Source organism: Dreissena polymorpha, chromosome 7 (genome assembly GCF_020536995.1).
Source record: "Dreissena polymorpha isolate Duluth1 chromosome 7, UMN_Dpol_1.0, whole genome shotgun sequence".
Lineage (NCBI taxonomy): Eukaryota > Metazoa > Mollusca > Bivalvia > Myida > Dreissenidae > Dreissena > Dreissena polymorpha.
The window spans coordinates 1144978-1170026 of record NC_068361.1 but is presented as its reverse complement, the minus strand read 5'-3'; the positions used below and the strand labels follow the sequence as shown (position 1 = coordinate 1170026).

The 25049-nt window shown below is 34.0% G+C and overlaps 2 protein-coding genes across 3 annotated transcripts; both read right to left on the bottom strand.

Moving 5' to 3' along the window:
- Positions 1–8613: 8613 nt before the first annotated feature.
- LOC127840171 (ryncolin-1-like) lies at positions 8614–10069 on the bottom strand. The gene has a single exon (XM_052368668.1). It carries the CDS (start codon positions 10046–10048, stop codon positions 9494–9496), a length of 555 nt encoding a protein of 184 aa, XP_052224628.1. The 5' UTR covers positions 10049–10069; the 3' UTR covers positions 8614–9493.
- A 7314-nt stretch (positions 10070–17383) lies between these two features.
- Positions 17384–21140, bottom strand: LOC127840170 (uncharacterized). 2 transcript variants are annotated; one of them, XM_052368666.1, is made up of 2 exons: positions 20397–21140; positions 17384–19857 (listed from the first exon to the last, which is right to left on the bottom strand). In XM_052368666.1, the coding sequence occupies exons 1-2, from the start codon at positions 20884–20886 to the stop codon at positions 19568–19570; spliced, it is 780 nt and encodes a 259-aa protein (XP_052224626.1). In that variant the 5' UTR covers positions 20887–21140; the 3' UTR covers positions 17384–19567. The 2 variants fall into 2 exon arrangements, with proteins under 2 accessions (XP_052224626.1, XP_052224627.1); XM_052368667.1 differs by having other exon boundaries at positions 17384–19854.
- Positions 21141–25049: the final 3909 nt, after the last annotated feature.

The following is a 25049-nucleotide window of genomic DNA, read 5'->3' as shown; positions in this document are numbered from 1 at the left end:
TAAAGGCAATATAAAGCAGTCGAATCTGTGTACATGGTATGTGCTGGTTTAATGAATAAAATAAATGTAATTTTATTATGTATTTAATAACAGGAATAACAATATAAAGAAGTGAAACTCCAGCTGCTGGATCAGTATTGAATTTTCATTAAAAACAAGTAGTTGGTCCTTTATTTAAGGCAAGTGACCGATTGCCCAAACAGTACAAAACAGCACAATACAGCACAATACAAACCAACATAAACACAAAATATGAATAAAGCTGGGGTCACCGCCTTGGAACGGTCAATGCAAAGCATTGGGGGTTTAAACCGGTTATAGCGCGCTCAACCTCACACTTGGCCCAACAATATTCATAATACATTTAAGTGTAAATTAAATTTAACGTCATAGCATTGTAACTCAAATCAAACAATAATAAAAGGGAATTAAAACGCATTCAATTTCATTACAATTTAATTACTCAATGGAATTGAAGATACCAAAGCAACAGAGTTACAACTTAATGACGAACGATAAAATGAAACTACAAACAAGTGTCAACTACATTCCTTCTTTATAGAAAAAGATTTAAAAATATAGCGTCATTAAGTTAATATTTCAGATAATCATCGCGCAAATACAGGAAGAAGCAGCAATAATGGGTGTAAAAATTCCATATTACATTGCTTGGTTGTTTATGTGACTGCTAAAAATTAAATTAATAATAATTAAATCAAAAAAGAAACGCCTATCAGAGAGAAAATATAAATAAAATTGAACGTTATAAACCCAATGACCTTTGCATGTAGCTCACATGTTCCCAGGAACAGAGAAAGAGTTATGACGTAATTGAATTATCAGGCAAAGACACAATGACGTGAAAAAAATCCAGGGGCGATATTGTAAAGTAATGATAAAACTATAAATGGGGGGCTACAGCAAAATTGTACTACTAATAAAACAAGTTTAGTTGATGACATTTTAAGAATCAAATATATAAAAATAGTAATTCCATTAAAGCGACATTATTGGAATCAAACAGTATATAGGTGTTTTGACAACTGACGACAGAAATGATTTGATGCACGATTTGAGTCCAAAAGTAGTTTTCATGCAGATTTGTTCATACGGCACAAAGACACAATTTTGTTCAACAGTGAAAAATGCCCTAATAAAACCTGTTTAGTTGATTAAATGTTAAGAATCAAATATATAAAAATAGTAATTCCATTAAAGCGACATTATTGGAATCAAACAGTATATAGGTGTTTTGACAACTGACGACAGAAATGATTTGATGTACGATTTGAGTCCAAATGTAGTTTTCATGCAAATTTGTTCATACGACACAAAGACACAATTTTGTTCAACAGTGAAAAATGCCTATAATATCACTAATGATTCCAAATTTTAAGAGAAGAAAGATATAGTGAATCGAAAACCATCAAACACGTGTTTTTAAGTAGTACATAAGCATCGTATCCTTTTGATAAAAACAAATTAATTAAATTGAAAAGTTTAATATGAACATTTGGTTTAACATATTTTAATTTGCGGACACGCTTCACAACATCTCCGTAAAATAATGGATGGGAGATTTCATTATTTAAATGCCATTTTAAAGAAACATTATATTTTGAAATTAAATCACCATACTTAGAGTAAAAATTTACTTCTAAGGTTATGATACAAAAAGCCCTGTTTTAGCAATTCTTTTGTTAATATTAGATTACGATCATTAAAATCTTTAATACATGAACATGCTCTGGCATAACGTACCAACTGCGAAATGTAAATACCATAGGAAGGTCCTTTAGGGATGTTGCCATCTAGGACCGGAAAATTCACAATTTCAAAGTTAAAATCGTCCCGTTTGTCGTATAAACTAGTTTTGATCAAATTATTATTAATAGTTAAATGTAAGTCTAAATACGCAGCGTCTGTATTGGATATACACGATCTATTTAAGACTAGTTCTTTTGGGTAGATTTTGTGAATATATTGTTCAAATAATAGATTATCTAAATTAAGTATGTCATCAATGTACCTACTAGTAAGGTTAAAACAATTAATCAAATCTACTTGCTTAGTTTTAGATAATTCTAACATAAATTCGCTTTCATAACAATATAAAAAAAGGTCAGCTATAAGTGGCGCACAATTAGTACCCATAGGAACGCCAATAATTTGTTCAAATATTTTACCATTAAATTCAACAAACAAGTTATCCAGAAGAAAAGTAAGTGCTGCACAAAAGTCAAGACCAGTCCAAATGATGTAATGATCTAATATCTGATTAGTAAAAAAAGCTGTTTTAGTGTTTAAAGCTAGATACAAACACTTTTCTCTAGCAAAAGTTTTTTCAATCAAAGAAACAAGTTTGGATTTTATTAAAGCGTGAGGAAGCGTTGTATATAGTGTAGAAAAATCATAAGTACTTACCTGTGACACCTTATATTTTTTATTTTCAATTTTATCAATAACTTCTAAGGTGTTTTTATTGACCAAAATAGGTTAATATTACTATTTTCATAAACCTTATTACAAAATTTAGCTATATGATATCTAATAGCACTCAATGCAGATGTAAGATACACTGATAATTGTTTGGTGGTACAAGACACTGAATTAGCGATAAAACGACTTTTATATGGCGTCATATGTAATTTAGGTATCCAGTAAAGTGATGGCAATTTCTTGTCAGTAATATTGACTATTACATTTAATTTTATGCATTGGGCAATATGGTCGGTAATAATTTCATTAGGTTGCTTATTGTACTCACAATATGATGCAGTTTGTGAAAGTTCTTGTGAAATAGTTTGAACATAAAACACTCGTCATATTATTATAACATTATTAGCAGGAACTAAGACGAATTTAGATTTTAAGTCTTCAAGCAATTTACAGAGATTTTGTTTATTAAATTTAGGTGAATGTGGTAGGGCCAAAGGATGTGTATCATAAAAACATATTTTATTCATGGCCATACTAAATATTTTTGTTTTCCAATCATTGAGTGCAGTAATTTCAGCATTTTCCTTCCTGCACCATTTAGTGCAATAACCATGTAAGGATGTTACGATATTCTTAATGCAGTCATCAAAATCAACAGGAAAAGGCAGTCTGTACTTAGGGACTCTGCGTAGTAAATTTCTAAGGTTTTTATTTTGAATGAAATTAAGGTCCCCAGTAATAACATGTCCAACTGGAACACATATATATTTAGAACTAGCACAGTCACATAATGTAGGACAAAGGAAAAAGCCAAACAAAAAAGCAGGTTTGGACAAGAATTGAAACCATGTTCAATCTAAAAGCAAATAAAAAGAGAACGGCGGAAAAGCTAGAAAAAAGGTGAATAAACATGGCAGCCAAGCACTTTTTCATTTATACGGATCTCATTAGAATCCGTTCAATGAAAGGTAGTCATCAATCAATTGCAAAATGAGAAATAAAATAAAATTATTGAAAAGAATATTATCAATTTTATTGTTTTACCTCTAAAATAAGTACCCAGTATTTTTGTTCATATGACCTGTATATCACATTAAAATGCAAGTCCTCTTCATGTAAAGTATCAACAAATTTGATACTTATCCAGTCATTTTTACCATGTTGCTTTATTAAAATTGTGTTGTTAAGTAAAAACCTGTTGATAATGATGTGACAATAAAGTAACAAGTTTAAAATGAAGCAAGAGTGATACTCTCATTTGTTTTGAAATAAATATCGCCATCTCACAAACTCGAAGTATGCTAAAAAAAAGCACGGGATTCGATTACGTCATAAACAAGTAGAATTTACTGTCTGAGTGTCGTAGTGAGTAGATCATTCGTCGTTTGTGGTTTTTTTAAAGCACACGAACACTCAAAATAAACTAATATTTCGTATAATATTTCGAGAAAGAAAAACGGTCCTTATAGCAATAGCCAAAATGTCAACGCTAGATGTGGTCTGGTTACATAGATTAAACAACATACAAAATGCAATTTTTTTTTTGGTGGTACAATTATTCAACACATGTTCATTTACAATGTTAGCGTACGTGTGTCGTATGCATAGATATCGTTGCGGGAAATTAAAATGGAATAATTTTGTGCCACAAAATAAAAACGAGCATTTGGTGTTTACGAACAATAAAACGATATGTTTTCATTGACATTTACATATATTCTTTAAATATGAATGTACAAGTAATATGATTAAAGGTATAAAATTTGCTAATTTCATACATGTTTAAAATAGCCATTAAGGTTATAAATACAATATAGACTACCATTTTTACGTTGTCGTATATTCCTAAAAAAATTGACTGTGTTTTTAAACTGATCGTTACGTTTGTACTAAATTTCATTCTTATAAACATGTCACAAAAAGCATACACATTTCAAATAGATTATATTTGTAAGATGTGATTTTGAAGTTTAATACGTATGCAGCTTTAAAGTGAATAACATTAAAATTATGACGTCACCGGATGTCAATCCAATCGCATGATCGTATTACGTCATTTCGTATCAGCGTCAGCTGTAGGTCATCCGGTCCTATGTGCATGTTTACAAGTGTCGGTCTTTGTTTCACTTACTCGAAACTTTGTAAATTGTAGCATGTTAATCCGTTTTATCGACCCTCTTATTACTAATAACATGTTTTATAAATTGGGTTAAAATAAAAACTATGAATTTTGTATTAATAATTTTGATTTACTGTCAATAGGGCCTGTAAGTCACGTCATGTGACCTATGAAAATTTACGAGACACTTCACTTCCGGGGACAAACGTCATATTACGGTAATATTATCGTTACCAAACTAGAATCGCGCTTTCAATAATTTATTGGGCTAAATAGGTTGACGACCATAGTAAATTAAGTAGAAAAAGCGGAGCTTCCGTCGAAAGTGGACGCGTTTTACGGTTCGTTATCGATGAACTACGGATAGCGGAAAGTGCCATCTATAATCTCGCCCTTCTTTCATCAAGGGCGACACTAGACACACGAAGCGATACACGATATTCTGCGCGACAGTCGCGGCGACGCACGATTTTTTTCACGACAGTCGCGGCGACGCACGATATTTTGCGCGACAGTCGCGGCGACGCAATATATATTTAACACGATATATCGCACTTGTGTAGATAGCACAAAAGGCGATATATCGTGTTAAATATATCGTGCGTCGCCGCGACTGTCGTGAATAATATGATGAAAAACACTTCGTATAAAGTACAGGTAAGTTTTCTTACATCATTGAAGTTTAAATGTTGAAATAAATCGGATAACGATTTAAAACGTGTAGCTCACACCGTTTAACGTTTTCACACTGATCTCATAGAATACCGTGATTTTTGTCGTCCGTACGTGTGTGTGCGTGCTTGTAAGGGTGTGTGTCCGTCGATTTGTTCTTCAACGGGCATCTCATATTGAACCATTGAGAATGATTTAACTATACTTTACAACTATCTGTATTGACGCTCCTCCATGTAAAGTGTTCATAACGTCCCGGTTTATTGATTAATTCGATAACGGGATCAAAACAGGGGGTTTACAACTAACTATTCAAACTATGTACCTGCAAGGCAAAGAGGTTACATATTTCGTGTGTAACATATTACAGTAAAATAATTAGTGTGGTAGTCTTCAAACTATACTCCTGTGGTCAATTATGTCTCCAGCTGGGATAAGCATGCTTTTAAAAGGTAAAGCATTTAAATATCTGCGTGTCCTAAATCGCAAAGCGCAATTCATTCATATTTGGTGGTTTGACTCATCTAGAAGTTTCCTAAAAAAATAATCAATTTCCTGGAATTTAAGTACCCTCGCCCCGGTGTCACCAGCTAAACGCACTTAAATAAGGAATACCTTTAAAATATTATTATCCGACACCGCGAAACTCAATGCTTTCAGATCTAGTATGTAGCATTATCTAGAGGTCCTAAGCGAATCCTAATCGATATTTGTTCAAATTATGCATTGGGTAATCTGGCCTCGTCCCGGTTGTCAACTGTTTTACATAGACTTATAAAGAAAATATCGTCCTGTCTCAAAATCCTAATCAATCCCTTCATTTATATGTGCCCATTTGGTCAAAGGTGACCACGCCCCAGGGATAAACTGTTGAATATGAACTTATTGCAAAACAACTTTCCGCCCCTTCTCTGCATTAAGGCCTAGATATTTGATATTGTATTCGTAACGTCGTATAGTGGTCATCCTAAATGCAAATTATGTTCGTGTTGTCAAAACTGGCCATATTATATGGTCACATTTTGAATATAGACTTTAGTAGCGAAATAATAGGCAAACAATATGTTATACAAAGATAAGGCTAATTTATTTAATTGTTAGTATGTAACCTCATTAAGTAGTCTTCAAATAAGATTGTTCAAAAAAATGCCTCTGGAGTGAACATCTGCAAGTCGTGGTCTAAAATATTGCGTTATATACTTCTACAACAACAATGTGTTCAAATTATGCTCCTGTCGTACAAGTAGTACAAAACTATTGGTATCGAGTTTTAGAAACATACCTCCTCGCTGAACATGGAGAGTTTTATTGATAAGTCAACGATCGCCGCTGTCAAGACGGCTTGGTGTGTTCTCCACTGGTTAGAATCCCAATCGGAAGATATTGGATTTGTTTTGGTGGTAGTTTACCCCGCAGCCATTGCAACATTTCAGTTGAGAGAAACAGAGAAACAGTCGAGTAACTTATACTCTTATAAGATGACTCTACACGTCTATGGCGAATAACAGAACTTAATAATACACATATATGATGCACTAACAGACTTGCGGATATTTTAGACAATAATGGAAATAAATCTTCATAGGTCTTGTTTTAAAACTCGTATATGCCTGTATTAATATTTATTTTCTAACAATTTCTGCATGTAATGAATTGAAACGAAATCAACAATATAAATGATTTATCAAAATTTATAAACGTTGCATGTATATTGTTATAACTTTGAACGAAAATACTTCTTAAATTTAAGGCTTTCCTGCCTAACATCATATCGCTTATCTTTGGAGAAAAATGTCGATTTATTAAGTTTTGTGACATTCATATTGAAATTATCGAAATAAGACGCAAATATGTTTCAAATTTCTTTGAAACGTGTCTTCGATTATCATCACGATAATTTTACGTTATTAGGTAAAGCGGTATACAATGATACTGAACCGGTTGATGCATCATTCAATGACAAAAAATGCGCATACATTGCGTCCTGACGCATAACGCCACACACCATTGAGCATTATTAAATATTTAAAACTAGTTGTAAAGGAAGTTAATGTCATCAAATGCACTAAAATCTAGTTCATGTACACGAAATGTACTTTACCATTTTTATATTTGATGCAAAATCTCAAGTGTTTGCTTTATCATTCGTATAATATGTCCATTAAACATATTGTTTGCAAACGGACTGTTTTGATGACAAATGTTTGACTGGCCTGATGTTCCCATTTTGTCTTAAATGAAATGTAATTAGTATCGAAAAAGAAAAACAAATTGTAATTGAATGTTTATATTATTCGTTGTTGCGAGAAAGAAACGTTCAAGAAAATTGTTAGGAGCGATTGCGTCAACACATAGCAACTATATTTTAAAAGTATGTCTTATTCTTCGCATCAAAGAACACTATATAAAAGTAGTATATCAAGAACTGAATTTTTAATTGTCTACATATACATATAAAATGTTCGTTCTACAAATCATAAGTTACGAATACATGTATTTAATTTACTCCATACATAAACATGAATAATAAGAACATACAGAAAAACTAATTACATCATAAAACCTGGAAAAACAAAATTTAATGCAATTTATGTATTATATACAATGTATTTTGAACACTAAACAAATCATGGCACATACGCATCAACCATGGTTAATGCTATAAACATGTGCATATACTTAAACGAGACAGCATTCATGTGATTGGTGTTTTTTCTGTTCAGTTTAACATTCAAAGTATTCACATCACTGGACTCGTGGCTTTCATCTGCGGATGATTGAAGTTTCTATTAACCAGTATGTATTCAGTCAGTTTGTAATTGGTCTCATCCTGAATATGATACGTGTTAAAAACTATATATTCAATTGATTTCATCTTCTTAACAGTTTTTTGCAAGAAAAAGGCGCATTCGGCTGCAATAATAATCATCAATTCTACAATGTTGTTACACTGAATAGTTGGTTTACAGATAGTCTTTTAAAGCGTCTACCAAATTCCGTGCGTATTTCATCAATTGTACACACAAAAGGTGTATAATAATCTAACACGTTCTTATTTTTAAATGTTGGTATACTGATATGCATACATACTAATAATTAACTTAATTATGCCCTCGAAGCGAAGGTGGGCGTATAGTGATCGCATTTCCGTCCGTCTGTTTGTCTGTCCGTCACACTTTGTGTTTAGGTTTCGAAAAATGCTCATAACTTCTATGTCGCTTCAGATGTAAGCTTCATATTTGGTATGCATGTGTTTATGGACAAGGCCTTTCCATACGCACACAAATTTTGACCCTTTTTGACCTTGAACTAAGGTTCCGCGTTTAGGTTTCGAAATATGCGTTTTGGTTTCGAAAAAGCGTTTAGGTTTCGAAAAAGCGTTTTTCGTGGGCTTATGTCATCCTATGATGACAGCTCTTGTTCTGTTTCTTAAATTACAAATGCATCTAAATTTACGGACACGAATTCAATTTATGTGGTATAAACTAGTTTTGATGTGATCAACGGAGCAAGTACATTATTACTGTTATAGTGTTGAAGACTTGTCAAATTGATATTTTGTTGCCAACATGCTATACATAGTTAGTATGAGGTTTTCAAGAAAAACACCAACACTAACGCTTAAATATTTTCACTTTAAGCATATATTTTTTTTTCTTTCGCACTTTGCACGTTGTTATGCCTGTCACAATAATTGTGACTGGTTATTATAGAATTGATACGAAACGCAATATGCGAATTATCCGTTGCTGTTTCATTAAGAGATTTTTTTTACAAGACACGAAATAAGAAAACTTGTCCACAGATTGCAACAATTGAGTGGTCTGACCACTTCTGATAAATCTTTTTTGTGTGCAAAGTTATCAGGGTTTTTTTTGGTTTATCGAATTGTACGGTTGTTTTTCATTTGTCTGTCTGCGCGAACTTAAATAGTGATCATATGATAACTCAGAAGCACTGAATAAATACTTGAAGAAGCATGAATTACGTATAAATGGCAAAATAACGATTGTGCTCGACCTTTTTTATCATATGACTAATGTCTAGGTTATATATTCTGTACATGTTTGTAAAACAATTTATTAGAAACTAATAAAGATTGTGTAACAGCACATATATATTTTAAGTTGAATTTTGTAAATACATTTTATTTTTAAAATTTAGTAACATCGTTTGCGAAGGCGATAAACGAATGATATATGTACATTTTAATGTTGGCTCCGATACCTTGTAAAATGGTATATAAAAAATAAAAGTGCACTTTTAGTGTATGCTCATTTGCACATATTTCAAAGATGTATAGTACAAAGTGAGGTGATACCAATGAATTCCTCCCAAGTAAGGAACCGTCTCCTTTTCTGTAACGTATTTTCCGTTTAGATGTACGTAGAAACATGAGTAATACCACCAACCTCCTCCGTACTTGCAAGCACAGCATCGTGACGATCGGTCATTATCGACATCGAAAGTTGAAAACGATTGATTATTATGACCACGTTCTAAACTGTCTTCTGCGTCTCCAGAGTATCCGGCCACATGGAGCTTATACTTCTCAGACTCAGATAAAACACTGAAGGCAGAATACAACGCATACCGCTTTGTTCCATCGAACTTCTCCATATCGATCCTCAGCTCTCTCGATTTTTCCTTAATCAGCTGGTAGATATGCTCATTTCCCAACCAGAATTCGCCTCTCAAGTAACCGAAGCCAGCTTTGTAATCGGTCCAACTGCGATTGAAATCCACAGACCCGTCCATTCTCCTCTGAATAACCATCCAACCCTTGTTCTTTGAGTCCACATCACAATAAACCTTCATACCATACGGGTAGGAAGTGTGATTTATAGAGAATACTAGGTTAGCGTTGAATACAGAGAAGTTTATGTTGCGAGGCTTAGAACGCCGGAAGCGCGAGCCTTGGCGAGCGCTTTCGGTGTTCGAGCCGAGCAACATAAACTTCTCTGTATTCAACGCTAATCCTAGTATTCTATTTATCCCATTTGATTTTTTCAACGTGACATTTAACATAAATAGATCTAATAACCTTAACAATAATTTTAATTCAGTCATAAAAGCGCTTAAAATCTAACAAATGTAACCATGCGTAGTGATATACATGTATTTGTTCTGGTACGCAAAATAGTCTTTAAAAAATTCACACACAAACTGTAAAACAAGTAAAAAATATCACCATATGCCTACATTCAATTTTACGCAGTATGCGAATTTTAACACATTACGACCGCGAAAAGAAGATTTTACTTTACTATAATTCATTTTATTTTCGAAAGAAAATGATCAAATCCAATATGGCGGCGATTGCTCCTGACAAAATGCTGTCGATGTCAACATACATGTACACCATCGACGACCTAGTTCTGGCTACCATAACTTTATGTCGCTTTTTATGATTTTTGACTGGCGCGACTTTGTACAGGTCTTTCAATACTAAATAAACTGTACGCTGAAGTTTCTTTAGCTATCGAAGACCTTGACAATTTTGACGAGTAAACAGACAATTGCAGCGACTGACACTTTATTTGACAAAATATATAGGGCAATACGTTTTCCGACTTCGGACGAATTTAAGGACGCGCAGAACGTGTTTTTTATAAAATGTTATGGGTATGCCGTGTGTGATCCGATGCATCAATGGCGCCCATGTTAAAATCATTTCCCCGAGAACAGGGAACGACAAAAGTACAAACAAAAATCAAAACACGTAAGAACTAGTATCTTACCTTTAATTATCCTTTAAAATCCATCTAATAATCCATTTAACTCAATAATTGACGATTTTGCATCTAGGGTCTTTAATAATTATTTTAGCATAGTTAAATAAAGACCCTTATGCCATTCTATCACTTTATTCAAATGAGTTTATGAACGCGATAAACTTTCTTCTTCGTCACACGCTACGTCATGTACTCTACATTACTGCTGTTCAAATGAACCGGAGCAGTTTATCTAATAATAGCCGTTGGTAAACTCGGTTGCATTTGCAGATTTCTGCATACAAACATAATTATGTTTAAACTTGCACAATGTTTTATTTATCTATGGTAAATGCCCTTATTGTACGAGAAAATAATTTAATATATAAATACACAAAGAATGGAAAACATTCCAGTACACAACAGATAAATAAGTAGAAAATACCCGTGTACAAAATGGGACGTTCCCAATTCCAGTGTGGTGCTATTTTTACCATCTTATACTTTACACAGCTCTATGCCTAACGTGAATTAAATAGGAAAGCAAACATAGCAGATTATTCATGAACTGTGCGATATGTGTATGGCTTGTTGTACATTCTTAATATTTAAGTTAAATGTCAAAAGTATATGCTTTGGTTATAAGCAATGCACATTACACGAAATAAGGAAAATGTGATCAATTGACAATTCAGATATGTCGACATACAGTACATGTAGAAAAAATGTGAAATAAGTCGCGTTTATAATAAATAGTCAAAAAAATGAGGAAAATGACGCAACAAGTATGCCATTTTATGACGCCATCAATCAGCTGATTCATTATACGGATGGCGAAAAATTATGTCATATGACTAGTTTTAAAGGTTGAAGGTCGTATAATTTTGAAGCTTAAGTTTTGTCGACTTTGTTATAAATAAAAAAATAACAAAACAAAAATCGTGTAATTTCATATTTTATTTCAACATTTCTTTTGGTGAATATGTCAGATATATGTTTTTCTGCAAAATGTGCACATTTTCTTCTAATGGGTGACCTTAAAATTCGATCAATGAACCAAACAATATCGACCTAATTTTAGCGCATATCGCATGACGTCATTTAAAAAGTAGTCCGTGCACGCGACAGGTATATTCCACAGTGTTGAATACAAGCAAGTATATCCCACAACGTGTTATACCGTCAATGTCGCTGTGAAAATGGGATAAATTACGTATTCACCACTCACCGCCACACCGTCACAAGAATTTATGTTTTTACTTTGACGTCGAATGATATCATCACTTACGTTCTTCAAGATTTCATTCGACGTTGAAAGATTTGCAGTATTTGATTTAATATCAGATATGTTCTGTAAAGCATTCAATGAACGGTTTGTCAATGATTCATCTGAATGAATTAGCCCGTAGAGAGCATTCATGTCTTTTTGAATATCGTTAACACGTTTCTGTGTAGCGCTAATTCCCGCAATTGTTTCATTCTTGATAGTGTCTATTTCTGAACGTAAATTTCCCTCCGCATTATTTAATCTAGAATTAAAGTCGTCGTGTTGTTTTCTCATTTCGTTAAATGCCTTTCGCAGCAATATGTTTTCGGATTTTTCGCTCTTTAACGCATTAATTACACTGTCATATTTACTCAAAATAGCTCCACAATCATATGACCCATGTTGACTTTTCGAATCTTCCATATTTTTGTGTAGAACAACCTGTCCCGAAGATTCCGTTATTATGTTAGAAAGCGTTGAAATGTCCTCCCTTCTTAATTCTGTTTCTTCTTTTAGATCTTTTCGTAAATTACGCAGTTCATCTCTCAAGTCTTCAATAAGATCATTTCGAATCATAAACACATCGTCTTCAAGTTTATCCAATCTTCGCAGAATTCTCGATGTCGATGATTCACTCACAATATTTGAAGAAACAGTTTCAATACAAACTAAAAGAAGCATGTACAACAACATTTTGTTTCTCAGAGGCAACATATTATGTGTATGACCCGCACGTATAAAACGCAGTATTGATACGGATAATAATTCTGCCAAGCACACGAAGCGCACGGTTTGAATATATTCAACACTCTACTACCTAGCAAATATTTGCAATGAAAAACCAAGACGCTCAGCTCATACATGTGTTGTTATCTTTGTATTGCACAATCTGTTGCATAGCAACATAATGTTGATGAAACGGAATTTGAGTAATCTATTAACGAATAGAATCATATGCTTCAATTTCTAAGAATTTCGGCGATGCGCATGTTCTGCTGCATACAGGTAAACTTTGAACATGTTTAAAGTAGCGTATCGATGTGAAGTCGACTAGAGCATCTGCAATAAGAAGTTTGAAGATCCGATGTGAACCAAAGTGTAAACTATAAAGACTGTCTAACACAAAGTTTTGAAAAACATCATTATTTAAAACAATGGTCCGTGGCGCATTTTAACAAGTGCAGGAAAGTAAAGACTGTTTCACACCGTGTTCTGCATGGGTAATAATCTGTCGATTTGAATACATTTATACCACTGGACGTTTTCAAAAGGCATTCTATATTTGTTTCTTGCAGTTAACAAAGAAAAAGTTTTAACAGTGTTTTACTCCAAAGAACATTTTAATCTAATTGTTACATATATGAATTTTCTAACTTTATACGGTTTGCATAGATATTTATACATACGCATTTGGATCTTTGATCCTGTTTTGCTCTTAACATGTGTTATAGTCTTGGTAAAGGAAACTGTCTAAGTTAACTCAATTATTCGCTAAAAAAGAAACTTCTTTTAAATGTACCGTTCAATCGAAAACTTATTTGTTAACGGTTAATGGAAAGTGCAGCTTTAAAACACTTTAAAACAATCTGACTTCTAGAAATTTTACAAGCTTACGTCTCTACCAACTATGTTTTATTAATATCACAACAAACAAGGGTTTTACGACTTTAAATAACATATTCCAATAAATGAACGTTGACCTTTAAGATAATTAGGAGGTGTTGGTGTGAAAGACAAATTACTTTATTCGCAAGGGCATTCATAATTTGGTTTCAGCAAAACAAATTGTGTCTAGTCCTGGACAAGTAACACTGACCATTCTCATCCATAGCAATCTCCAACAACAACCTATGGGCAGTATTCAAACCATAAATGATAGTATATGTATGTGAAACACTAAACCGTTTTGCTATTGTTAAACGTTGCTTGTTGTAATCGCGGATAATTAGTTATAGATGATGCTCATGTTAATTAGTGAAAGTTTAATTGACATTATCTCAGATGGACACTTAAACAATGTGCAGATTGTTTATACATATTAAGGAATGAAACGATAGATTATTAAAAGAGCAAACTTGGCCAAAGATGTTTATTGTCAGAAACCTCACACTCGAAATATATATTGATAAATTTTAAATGACAACTTTTCGGAAATGTTGTATTAGCATATATTAAACATGTTATATCGGATTATGTCGTTGAAATAATTGCATGTATTGCTACGGATACGATTAGAATTAGAGTCAAGCTTTTTCGATGTGTGCATACAAAGATGTTTCAAACTTCACTCCCGCTACCAACGAGACTACACCTTTTATATCTTAGCTTGTTTATGTGTCTGTTTTATCCGAACATTTGAACAGATTTACTGGACAGGTAGGCACTGTGCAATTAGACATTAAACACAATTTATATGAAAGGTTATATATACAACACTTAAAACTTGTAAGATTTATTTAGTTTATAACATGCTCCTGATTATAGAAACATATTTAATTACTTTAATTATATTACGGTATTAACAATTAAAGTTATAGTCTAATAGTAATATCCGCATAGTGGTATAGTGTGAGTTTTACATATGAAAACGTTAGTCTGAAAACAATTATAATTGTTGTGTAAAAGTTACAGATAATTATGTGCAGTAAGTTAAGTTTGTGTTTATTAACCAGCTCCGACTTCTGAGACATCTTTACTGGCGAACATATTTACTCTCGTTTCGTATTCTTTATGCCGGTGCTTTTGGCAGGGCAACAATCGGCTACCCTCGATTTTAATAACTGCTGGGTAGAGAATCGTCCAGACTAGAAAGTGCCCAGTGTTGGGCTTGATACTTATTTCGTGTATTTTTGAGGAAGGTGTTATACTGGGAATAAATGGTAAGTTAATTAGGCGTTTGGACGAAAGTAGACAGTTGCTGACAAGAGAGGGTTAACTGATATATGCCGTTTTTGCAAATTTGCAAATTATTGTTTTATGTAGACGTTTTGATACACTTTTTGTGCATATTGACAAGACACGCACATGATCATCAAAACAATACAACCACATCTGAATTGTATTATCCTCTAGTTTAAATTGTCAGTTATTGATTTATGACTTTGTCCACCAGACCGAAATTCAACCCTAATTCAATCAGTATAAAGTTCTTTTTCTGTTTCGATTGGTCAAAATATGTTTTTAATATACGTGTACGTTTTTTATGGGAGAATGACCGAATGAAATTACTGTTTTCCGGTCGTTGATTGAATGTTATTTACGGATAAATCAGACATTTTTACTATGCTAGCGCACGACATGTTGTCTTTATCCGTTAGGATTTCGAGACACAATGAGCGCGTAGCGTTTCCTCACATTCGAGAGTGCCATCCGCAATTGGGTACAATCTTGAACTATTTGACGCGATGGTATCAGGAAAGGGCTAAACGTCAAGGCCTTCCATCTCATGTTTTAGTACACATCTTAAAATTTGCGCAGTGAATGGCTAATACATATTATTCAAACGGAACGGAAGAAGTGGAGTTTTGGGTGTAATATTTGACAGAATACTCTCGTTTGTCAAACTCAAACACTGATTGTGTCTTATACTTAGTGTTTAAAAATACAGTAACAAATCATTGCTATTAAAACACGTGAAGTGGCAGTTTAAACGAAATAAAGTAAATCTTAATATTATAAATAGTTGCGCTTATCAACAGATTGATCAAATGATGTGTAATGTAAATCCATCGAAATCAAGATACCATACAAGAATAAGAAAAGAGGAAGAGGTAAGCTTTAAGATTTTTCTGGAACTGACAATAACTATTGGGTTAGTTTAAATGTCAGATTTGGAATATTAGCTGTTAAATGAGTTTTAAATGTGTTTGTATTTTGTTAATAAAAACAAATATTTGTCACAAAATATATATTTGAATCAATATTAAATTCCTTAAAATTTGCAAGGACGTAAACAAACACTGAACAGTACTGTTGTAATCACAATTTGTATAAGTTAATAAACCTGTTCAGGTAAGAGAACAACATTTTTAAAGTAAAATCATAATCAAACTAATATAGTTCATGTGAATTTGCCGCGACGATATCCGAACATTTACGAGCAAACGCGTGATTGGCTTCGGGTAGCATCGGAAGCACGACGTAGTTCTCATGAGCTACCCGAAGCCCATCTCGCGTTCGCTCGTAAATGTTCGGATGTCGTCGCGTTAAATTACATTGTCACACAAAAAATAATTAATAAACGAGCATGATGAATATCGTTAAATCTCTGTTACCAGACCACATCTAGCGTTTAAATTTTGGCTATCATTATAAGGAACACTGATTTTTTATGGGTTTGCTTTATTTTACGAAATATTTAACGAAATATTCGTTGTTTTTAGTATTTTATGTGACTTTTATAATCGCACATATAAAGCAAATTGTTGTAATGTTTACTAATCCTTTAGTATTCTTGTCTTGAAAACATATCTGGAGTAAATTATGTTAGACTTGGGTTTGCAATATTGTTCAAAATGATCACAATGATGTTTCAAGTACTGGCCCCGTGTTCACAAAACATTTTTTGCAATCGAAAATCGATTTTACTTGTCATTGAAAATGGATTGCCATTGTAGTTGATAGGCAAAAATGAAAATCAATTAAAATCAATTTTCAATTGCAAAATCGTTTTGTGAACACGGGGCCAGGTCAATAGTTAGTGCTCATGTACTCATGAACGTCCTTTAAATAACTAAATTAGGTTTCTTCGTCTTTTATTTTTAGCGGACATTTGAACATGAAATCACAGTGTAACTTAACAATTGAAATGCGTGGTGTCCGTATCGTCCCAGTCCATCTCCGATGTTTGGTCTAAATTGTGTCCACTTTCCATCTTTTTTAAAATGAGCAGATTGTCACAGTAGCACAACTTATAAAAATCCTAGAGATTTATGAATGTATTAAAATATCATTTCCATTTGTTTTTTCACTTAGGACATTATTTTGTAGTTAAGCCGATGTACATCATGTAACGCAAAGCGTATGTGGCTGCATGTTTATTCATTCAAACCCAAGCTACAAGGGTACAACAAACTTGGATGCATAATCAAATACAGTGGAACCCCTCGAAACCGGACACCCCCGGGACCGAGATTATTTTCGTTTTAGAGAGGATTCCGGTTTATAGGGGCAATTGACTATTTTACTTTTAGAAGGTCAATTGCATAGCATAATGTGAACAAAGCACACACTTTCAGCAAATTTTAATAGTTTATTTATATATTACATCTACAATAAAGTTACTTATTATGTCCTTAAAACTGTTCACACCAAATTAATCCACACTGGCACTCTCTCCGCACACTTTGAATGCTTTAATGTCATACCGTATCTTCCAACGACACAGCCACCCATTCGACGCTTTTAAGTCACTTATTCTTAGTTTCTTAGAAAAGCCCGGTGCCTTATTCTGTATGATCGGATCAGAGATCGGTAATAACTTAGTAGGCCTTACAATACACAACCAGTCCCATACAATTGTATTGATCACTTCAAATTTCATCTCATTGTTGAACCGACGTTTGTTAAGCGAAGAGTTGTTTTCCAAATCAGACATGTACACAGACTTTTTTCACACGATATCTCCTATCGTCGACTTTTCTACTTTATATTTCTCTGACAGCATCTTGTGCCTAGGCTTAGGCAACATCTAAGACTCTTTGATCAGTTTGATTTTGTCTTCTAGAGACTATTCCACGCGCCTTCGCTTAGAGGGAGGTTCGGACATTTTATTCTTAGTTATCTTAATTGCCAATTTGAAAATCTAAATGAATATCTAAATACAAATGATTCAATAACTCTGCACATCACCATTTTATATAACACTAAATAAGCAATTGCTATAAACAATTCAAAATTAAATAGCATTAAGCTTATTAAAATTTAGCACGGTTTCCTACAGGCCGGGAACCTCGCTATTTATACAAAATAACAGCCACTTAACACTATGGGCGCCAGATTTGATTTTTGACATGCTAATTTTTTTCCGGAAATCACCATGGCAGACGAAATCAAGTTAAACAATTGGTTAGGAATGATTCATGTGTTTGCAATTTACAATATCTTTTGTTGATTGCCCAATTAATTGAGTGAAACAAAAGTGACAAGGATTTATTACATCGTCTGTGGATGTTTCTGTTGAAACTGAAAGTAGATAGAGAAAGAGCGAGGTTCCCGGCCTGCGCGCGCATTTCAATAAGCGAGCGGGGTGACAGCGATTTAATTATGCACTTCCGTTGTTTTAGAAAATGGCGAGTGATTTACCTTGTCAATATCTATGTACATAGTCGAACTATCTTTTTTAAAAAGACGTTTTGTCCGAAGATTTTTATTAATTTAGTATGTGTATGCATTATAATAAACAACATGTAACTAAAAATAAATAAATCAATAAATAAAATAAACACATTGTCATTGACATCGAGCGCCTATGACTATAACAATTTGAAATGCCGGTCCGTCTGGTAGCCGACAGACGGTGCCAACACAACAATTAATTCTTAAGCTAAATACACTAAAACATTGAATTATTTACATATTAATTTTTTTCACATAAAAACAGTCATTTATATATGTCCTTGTCAGTCACTATTCGTTATCTTATCACTAGTCGTAAAATCTCTAGTTATCTAATTGATTATCCATCTTTACTCTGATCCTTTATCTGCGAGTGCCACAAAAGGTACAGAAGTCCTACTCCATACGCAATATTCAATGAATAACATCATATGACAAATCACATTTTCAATCGATGAAGTCATATAATAATAAACATCAAGATGGCGAAAAGAGAAAAAAATGGTTAGTGTTATATGCAGACGTGCACAACATATTGAATTTGTGAAACAGTTTTTTAATGCAGATTGTGTACCACGTAATGAACAGTGCGAGGTGTTTATTTTGGGGCTCGATTCAAATGGATTTTGAAAATTATGAAGCTCTATTCTGCTGCGACAACAATTTGATGCGTTAGATGCAGACATGCACACCATATGGAGTTCTGAATACAGATTTATAGTGCAGATTTGATGCGTTATATGCAGACATGCACACCATATTATGGAGTTCTAAATACAGATTTATAGTGCAGATCCTGTAACTTCTATTTACCTGCGTCTCTGCGTTTCTTCGCAAGTTTTATACGGGTGTTATAGCGTTGGTGAAGTATTGAGCACCTTTAAATCTGCATCCAGACAACGTTCGCATTATGTTTAACTCGGGTTTATAAGTTATTGGTTCAGTTTACATCGACATGCGCTTATACGTCCATTCGCCTATAGTTGATCCCCCCCCCCCCCCCCGGTAACTTCCCAAATTTTAGGGTAGCGGTGTTCCACTAAATCTTCCGAAATGTGACCCATTTTTATTTCTTGTAATCTTCTGCAGAACGGAGGTCCGATGCCCGTGCCTCGCCAGTATCTCGGACTGCTTCCGGAACCTGAGTTCCAGCAGGTCCACCTGAGTCTTCAGGTCGGCATTTGTGATGTACCCAGATGTGTGGTAAGCTAACACGGGTCCAGTCCAAGGAACGGTGATTTCGGTCTCTTTGTAGATTGGATTTGACATGGGCTTCTCTCGTATTGTTGGGGAGCTGGTATAACCGTCTGCTGTAAACAAAGCTCTTATAAAAATGCATTTGCTTGGTGTCTGTTATCTTATATTATCTATTAATAGTATATGGGTTGTTTCAATAAATGTATGGTGTGAAATATAAACATGGCAGGTACAGCATGATGTTTATCAGACAAGTGTTTTGGTAAAGAATGTTTTATAATGAAGGCATTTTACCTCTCAAAACTTTAACTGGCTAGATTGAACTCTACCGGTACGCAGTTGTTTACCACTATCGACAAAGCTGGGGTTTCGGGGCGGTAGCCCCCGATACTAAGGAAATATATAGGATAAAAAGGATTATAAGGTGTTGCGTAAGTTGTTATGTGTTAGGTGTTAAGGGTTAGGGTTTGGGTTAGGGTACGCTGTTTGATGTGAAGTGTTGCATACCGGTAAAGTTCAATCGTCCCCTCTAACTTCTTAAACTTGACATTGGCCAATGGTGTAAAGGTAACAAGACGGTGGACGGACAACATAAAATATCCTTGTTGACAATCAAAAACAATTGAATACATGTTCCTATATTTAGCCTCACCTGGGCCCGACTTCGAGCTGAACCGGCGCAGTTTGATTTTCTCAACTAGATCGGCCATTTCGGCCACTTTCTCATCGTTGAAATACGGAATAAGGGTGGCTGAAATCTTGTGCAGAACGGAAGTCCGATGCTCGTGCCTCGACAGGATCTCGGACTGCTTTCGGAACCTGAGTTCCAGCAGTTTCACCTGAGCATTCACCTCGGCATTTGTGATGTACCCAGATGTGTGGTATGCGAACACGGGACTTGTCCAAGGAACGGTGATTTGGGGCCCTCTGAAGATAGGATTTGTGTTGGACTCCCCTCCTTTTGTTGGCGATTTGGTATCACCGTCGGGGAACGTGGACCGAGCGGGTCTGACACAGGCAGCTAAATCCGAAAACAGCTTTCTAAAGCGTGCCGCTAACGCGCTCACATGTTCTGTTCCTACTCCTCGGGACAGACGCTTCCATAAGTTATTCTTTACCTTTGTTTCGTTTATTGACTCCATAATTCCGTGAATATCTTTCTTTCTTCGAGAGCTCTTGAAAACACGTCTGATAGATTTGACAAACAAATGTTAAATGCCAGGCTACGACGTCGTTTCTGAGATATCGTGTGGTTCGACGAGACCGACGTAAAATGACGTTCGATTGTGTCTCCGGTTTCATCCGCCATTTTACTTGCAAGAAAATATCTACACTGGCCTTTCTGTGCAAATATATCCAGCCGGTATCTATCAACTTTCTACAAACAAATGATCTTTGTTTATTGTTCATCTATTTATATTTGACGAATCGTTATTCAATTAATTATTTTCAATCATTTGTTTTCAGTAATATCTTAAACTCAGCGTCTTATCATGTACCAAACAAACTTGTATTACCGGAAGTCAATATAGAGGACGTCAGCTTTATCTCGATTACGCGCCAATACGCTTCATAAATCTGGTTTCTTTATATAAAAAAATACTAAACTGAGTAAACAAAATACGGTTGTTTTTTCAGAGGTTTTATTTGTATCTTTTATACACCTGTAGACAATTGTAAAAATCTGGATAACTCTTATCCAGCGGATAACTTTTCGTTATCTTATCATAAAATTGAAGATAACCAAAAGTTAACCGCGGGATAAGAGTTATCCAGATTTGTTAAATTTGGTCGCATCCCGGGGGGGGGGGGGTAACTTCCCAAATTTTAGGGTAGGGGTTTCCCACTGAGACTACCGAAATGTGACCCATTTTTATACCGGAACTCTGATAAAGTAGACCCATTTTGATACAAGAGTTTTGAAAAAGCAGACTCATTTGTATACGATACCATTGAAAAAGTGGATCCATTTCAATACAAGAGTTTGATAAACAGGACACATTTCATACTAGAATTTTAATCTCTATCATATAAAATTATAAACACAGTATACTTATTGAATTTGCTGTTATATGCTCATTTGTAAATTTCATATATGTATCATACAACTTTATAAAACTTGTTATACCCATTCATATACAAGAATGAAATTTATCATACCCATTTTGATACTGATACATTCAAATCTATATGCATTTATGTACAAGCAAATTTCTGATTTCAATACCCATATCTATACTAAGATGCTCAAAACCATACCCATATCTATAATTTTTGTCGAAAAACACACCCCATGTTTTCGGCACACCCCTATATACCCGTATAGAGGAAGTTATCCCGGGGGTTGAACCCTATCAGTCTGCGTCATCAAAATGGGTGAGCTTATACGCTATTTATGCATGGGATAACTCATGGACTTCTATTTATGTACAATCTACGCGTATACGGGTGTTAAATCGTTTGGAAACTAATAAGCGCCTATTAATCTGCGTCCAGACAACGTTGTTCACATCCTGCGTATACGGTTTTATCCCATCATCAGACGTGCATTTTCGAAATAAACCACTGTGGGATATATTTTCCTTTATTTCGGCAATGCTGAAGTATACTGTATTTGTCACGCGCGGCGGACTCTTATATCAGTCATGTGTGGAGGATGGTCATATTACTCGGAATCAACTATAAGGTAATAATTTTAGTAAAATCGAATAAGATTCAACAAAACAAACAATTTGATACAAAGGCTCATTGTTAAGATTTCTAAGCCTCGCAAAATAAACGTCGCTTTATTCGGCACCGACCTAGTATTCTTTATATATTCGGGTTAAATGATGAGTATAAAGCTTATCTGCACCCAGTTAACATTCACATACGGTCGCACGTGCATTATAGAGCTAATAGATCCCTATCAATTTGCGTAAGGTCAACACATTGATTGTGCTTAAATGCTATTAATTGCATAAAAAAACTACGTTACTTCTTGTTCTGTACGTCCATAAAATCTCCGCGTGTTCTTATACGTTTTTTTTATCACTGTATATGTAGAACTAATAAGCCCCCCCCCCTCTCAAAAATCAACAACAAGCAACAGCATCCGGACAACGTCCACATCGTGCTTATTTGGTTTAAATCGGGTTAAATCAGTGATGGATCCATATTAATCTGCGGCCAATTAACATCCACATGCGATTATATGGTCTTACTTGCATTATGAGCTGATGTAACCCAATCAATCTGCATCGGGTGAATTTATTGAGGTTCTTTATACTGTATCAATTGCATCAACATACTAATAAACATCAAATTATCTGTGTCCATAGAATATAATCATGTTCTTATACGGATTTAATAGTACTGGGGAACAAATGAACCCCTATTAGTATGCGTCTAGACAACGATAATATCGTGCTTATAAATCGGGTTTTATAAATGAAGGTTCCCTATAAAGCAGAGACCAATTAACAATCTAACGTGCATATACGGTCTATATTACATTAAAGAAGTAATGTACCATTAAATTAATGGAGCTAAAGTGTTATATCAGGGTTTATTAATTACAATAATGTACTCACGCTCATCATGCCGAAAACAAAGTGCATACAAATGCAAGTCATCAACACATGCAACCACTTAATAACATAATGTTTATGCACTCAAGGTACTTTAATTCTGTATAAATTTTACTTCTCTTAAAAGAAAAACAACAAACCTCGGGGGACGGATTTCAACTTTATAAAGAAGACAGATAGGCCAGCAACCCGCTATGTATGAGACGTCATTCGCAATGCCAAGCATTCTCGCAAAGACGTATAATTCGTCGTAAAATAAATGCTGTCACTAAAGACCGTGCAACCATGGCCCACCCTGTCCGAGTCGCTAATTTTCGTCGCTTATAGCTACAGCTGGCATCGAATAATATTAGGGAACGATGCCTTTTTAATCATATCTCAACAGTTATGACGTTAAAAAAATATCCAGCAACAATAATAATAATATAGTATTTAGTGGATTTGTCAAGTACCATGTACTTGAACGAAATTAAAATAGCAAACAGTGTAGGCGATTTAATTGAGGTATCTTCGTTTGCAATGAATTTTATTTTATATATTAAATTACTATTATTAAATACAAATGTGCTGTTTGATTAGAAATCGATAAGAAGCTCTTTATGACAGTAAAATGTTTATATTTGCACACGTACAAGCAAACGAAAGCTATACAGTCGTTTTATAAAATTTATCATTTAGGTAATGTATTCGTTTAAAGAGGCCTTTTCACAGATTTTGACATGTTTTGAAGTTTTTCATTAAATGCTTTATATTAATAAATGTAAAAATTGTATATAAAAATCTCCAGTAAAAATTAAAAAAAAAATAAAAAAATAAAAAAAATTAACCCGCAGCAGGGCTCGAACCATAGACCCCTAGAGTCCAGGGGTCGTATTCCAGAAGCATCTTAAGTTAAATTTTATTCTTATCTTTAAATTGGGAAATTTTCTTAAGTGTTTCATTTCATTTTGCAATAGATTGGCATCAAGATATACATGTAAATAACATAATTATGCCAATGTTATTTTAGGAATACCAAAAACACATGTGTTTCCTTATGTAGTAAAGAAATACAAAACATTGTTATTTTTAACTTAAGTGAAATTTTTTAAGAAATGACTTAAGATGTTTCTGGAATACCACCCCTGGAGTAAAAGTTTATCATTTATGCCACACGGCCATCCGACCTCACACAATGAACGATGTATTTTATACTTTATCTAAGCAATCCTCGTAGTTTCACAAAATAAAACGACAACAACAGAACTCTCCTAATAATTTAATCGTTTCGCGTTGCAACACTTTATAATTTTCAGGTATTTAAATCGACAAAAATGCATTTAATGGCTATTTTAGAGCATGGTAAATGTTCAGTGTTACTGTTTCTTCACAAATATCATAACTAAAACGAAAATTTGCTTTTCTGAAACAACTTTTTTAAATTTTGTCAATTTACCAAAACGTGATGGAAAAGGCCGCTATACAGTGACTTGGATAGTCGTACTTTTAAATGAACAAGCTAACATTTTGTATGATGAATACCTTAAAACAGCCGTATGAATGAAATAAGTAAAAAATATCACGTCGTTATAGTAAATGATAAGTATTAAAAGAATGCTGTAAAAGTATAATGCAACTTTTTAAGGCAACAGGTGTTTCAAGTTAAATTTGAAGATAAAGAAAATATACGTTGGGGGAAATTACACTTCTATAACATTATTGGTGTACGTTGTCGATACTCGTGTTTACAACAATTG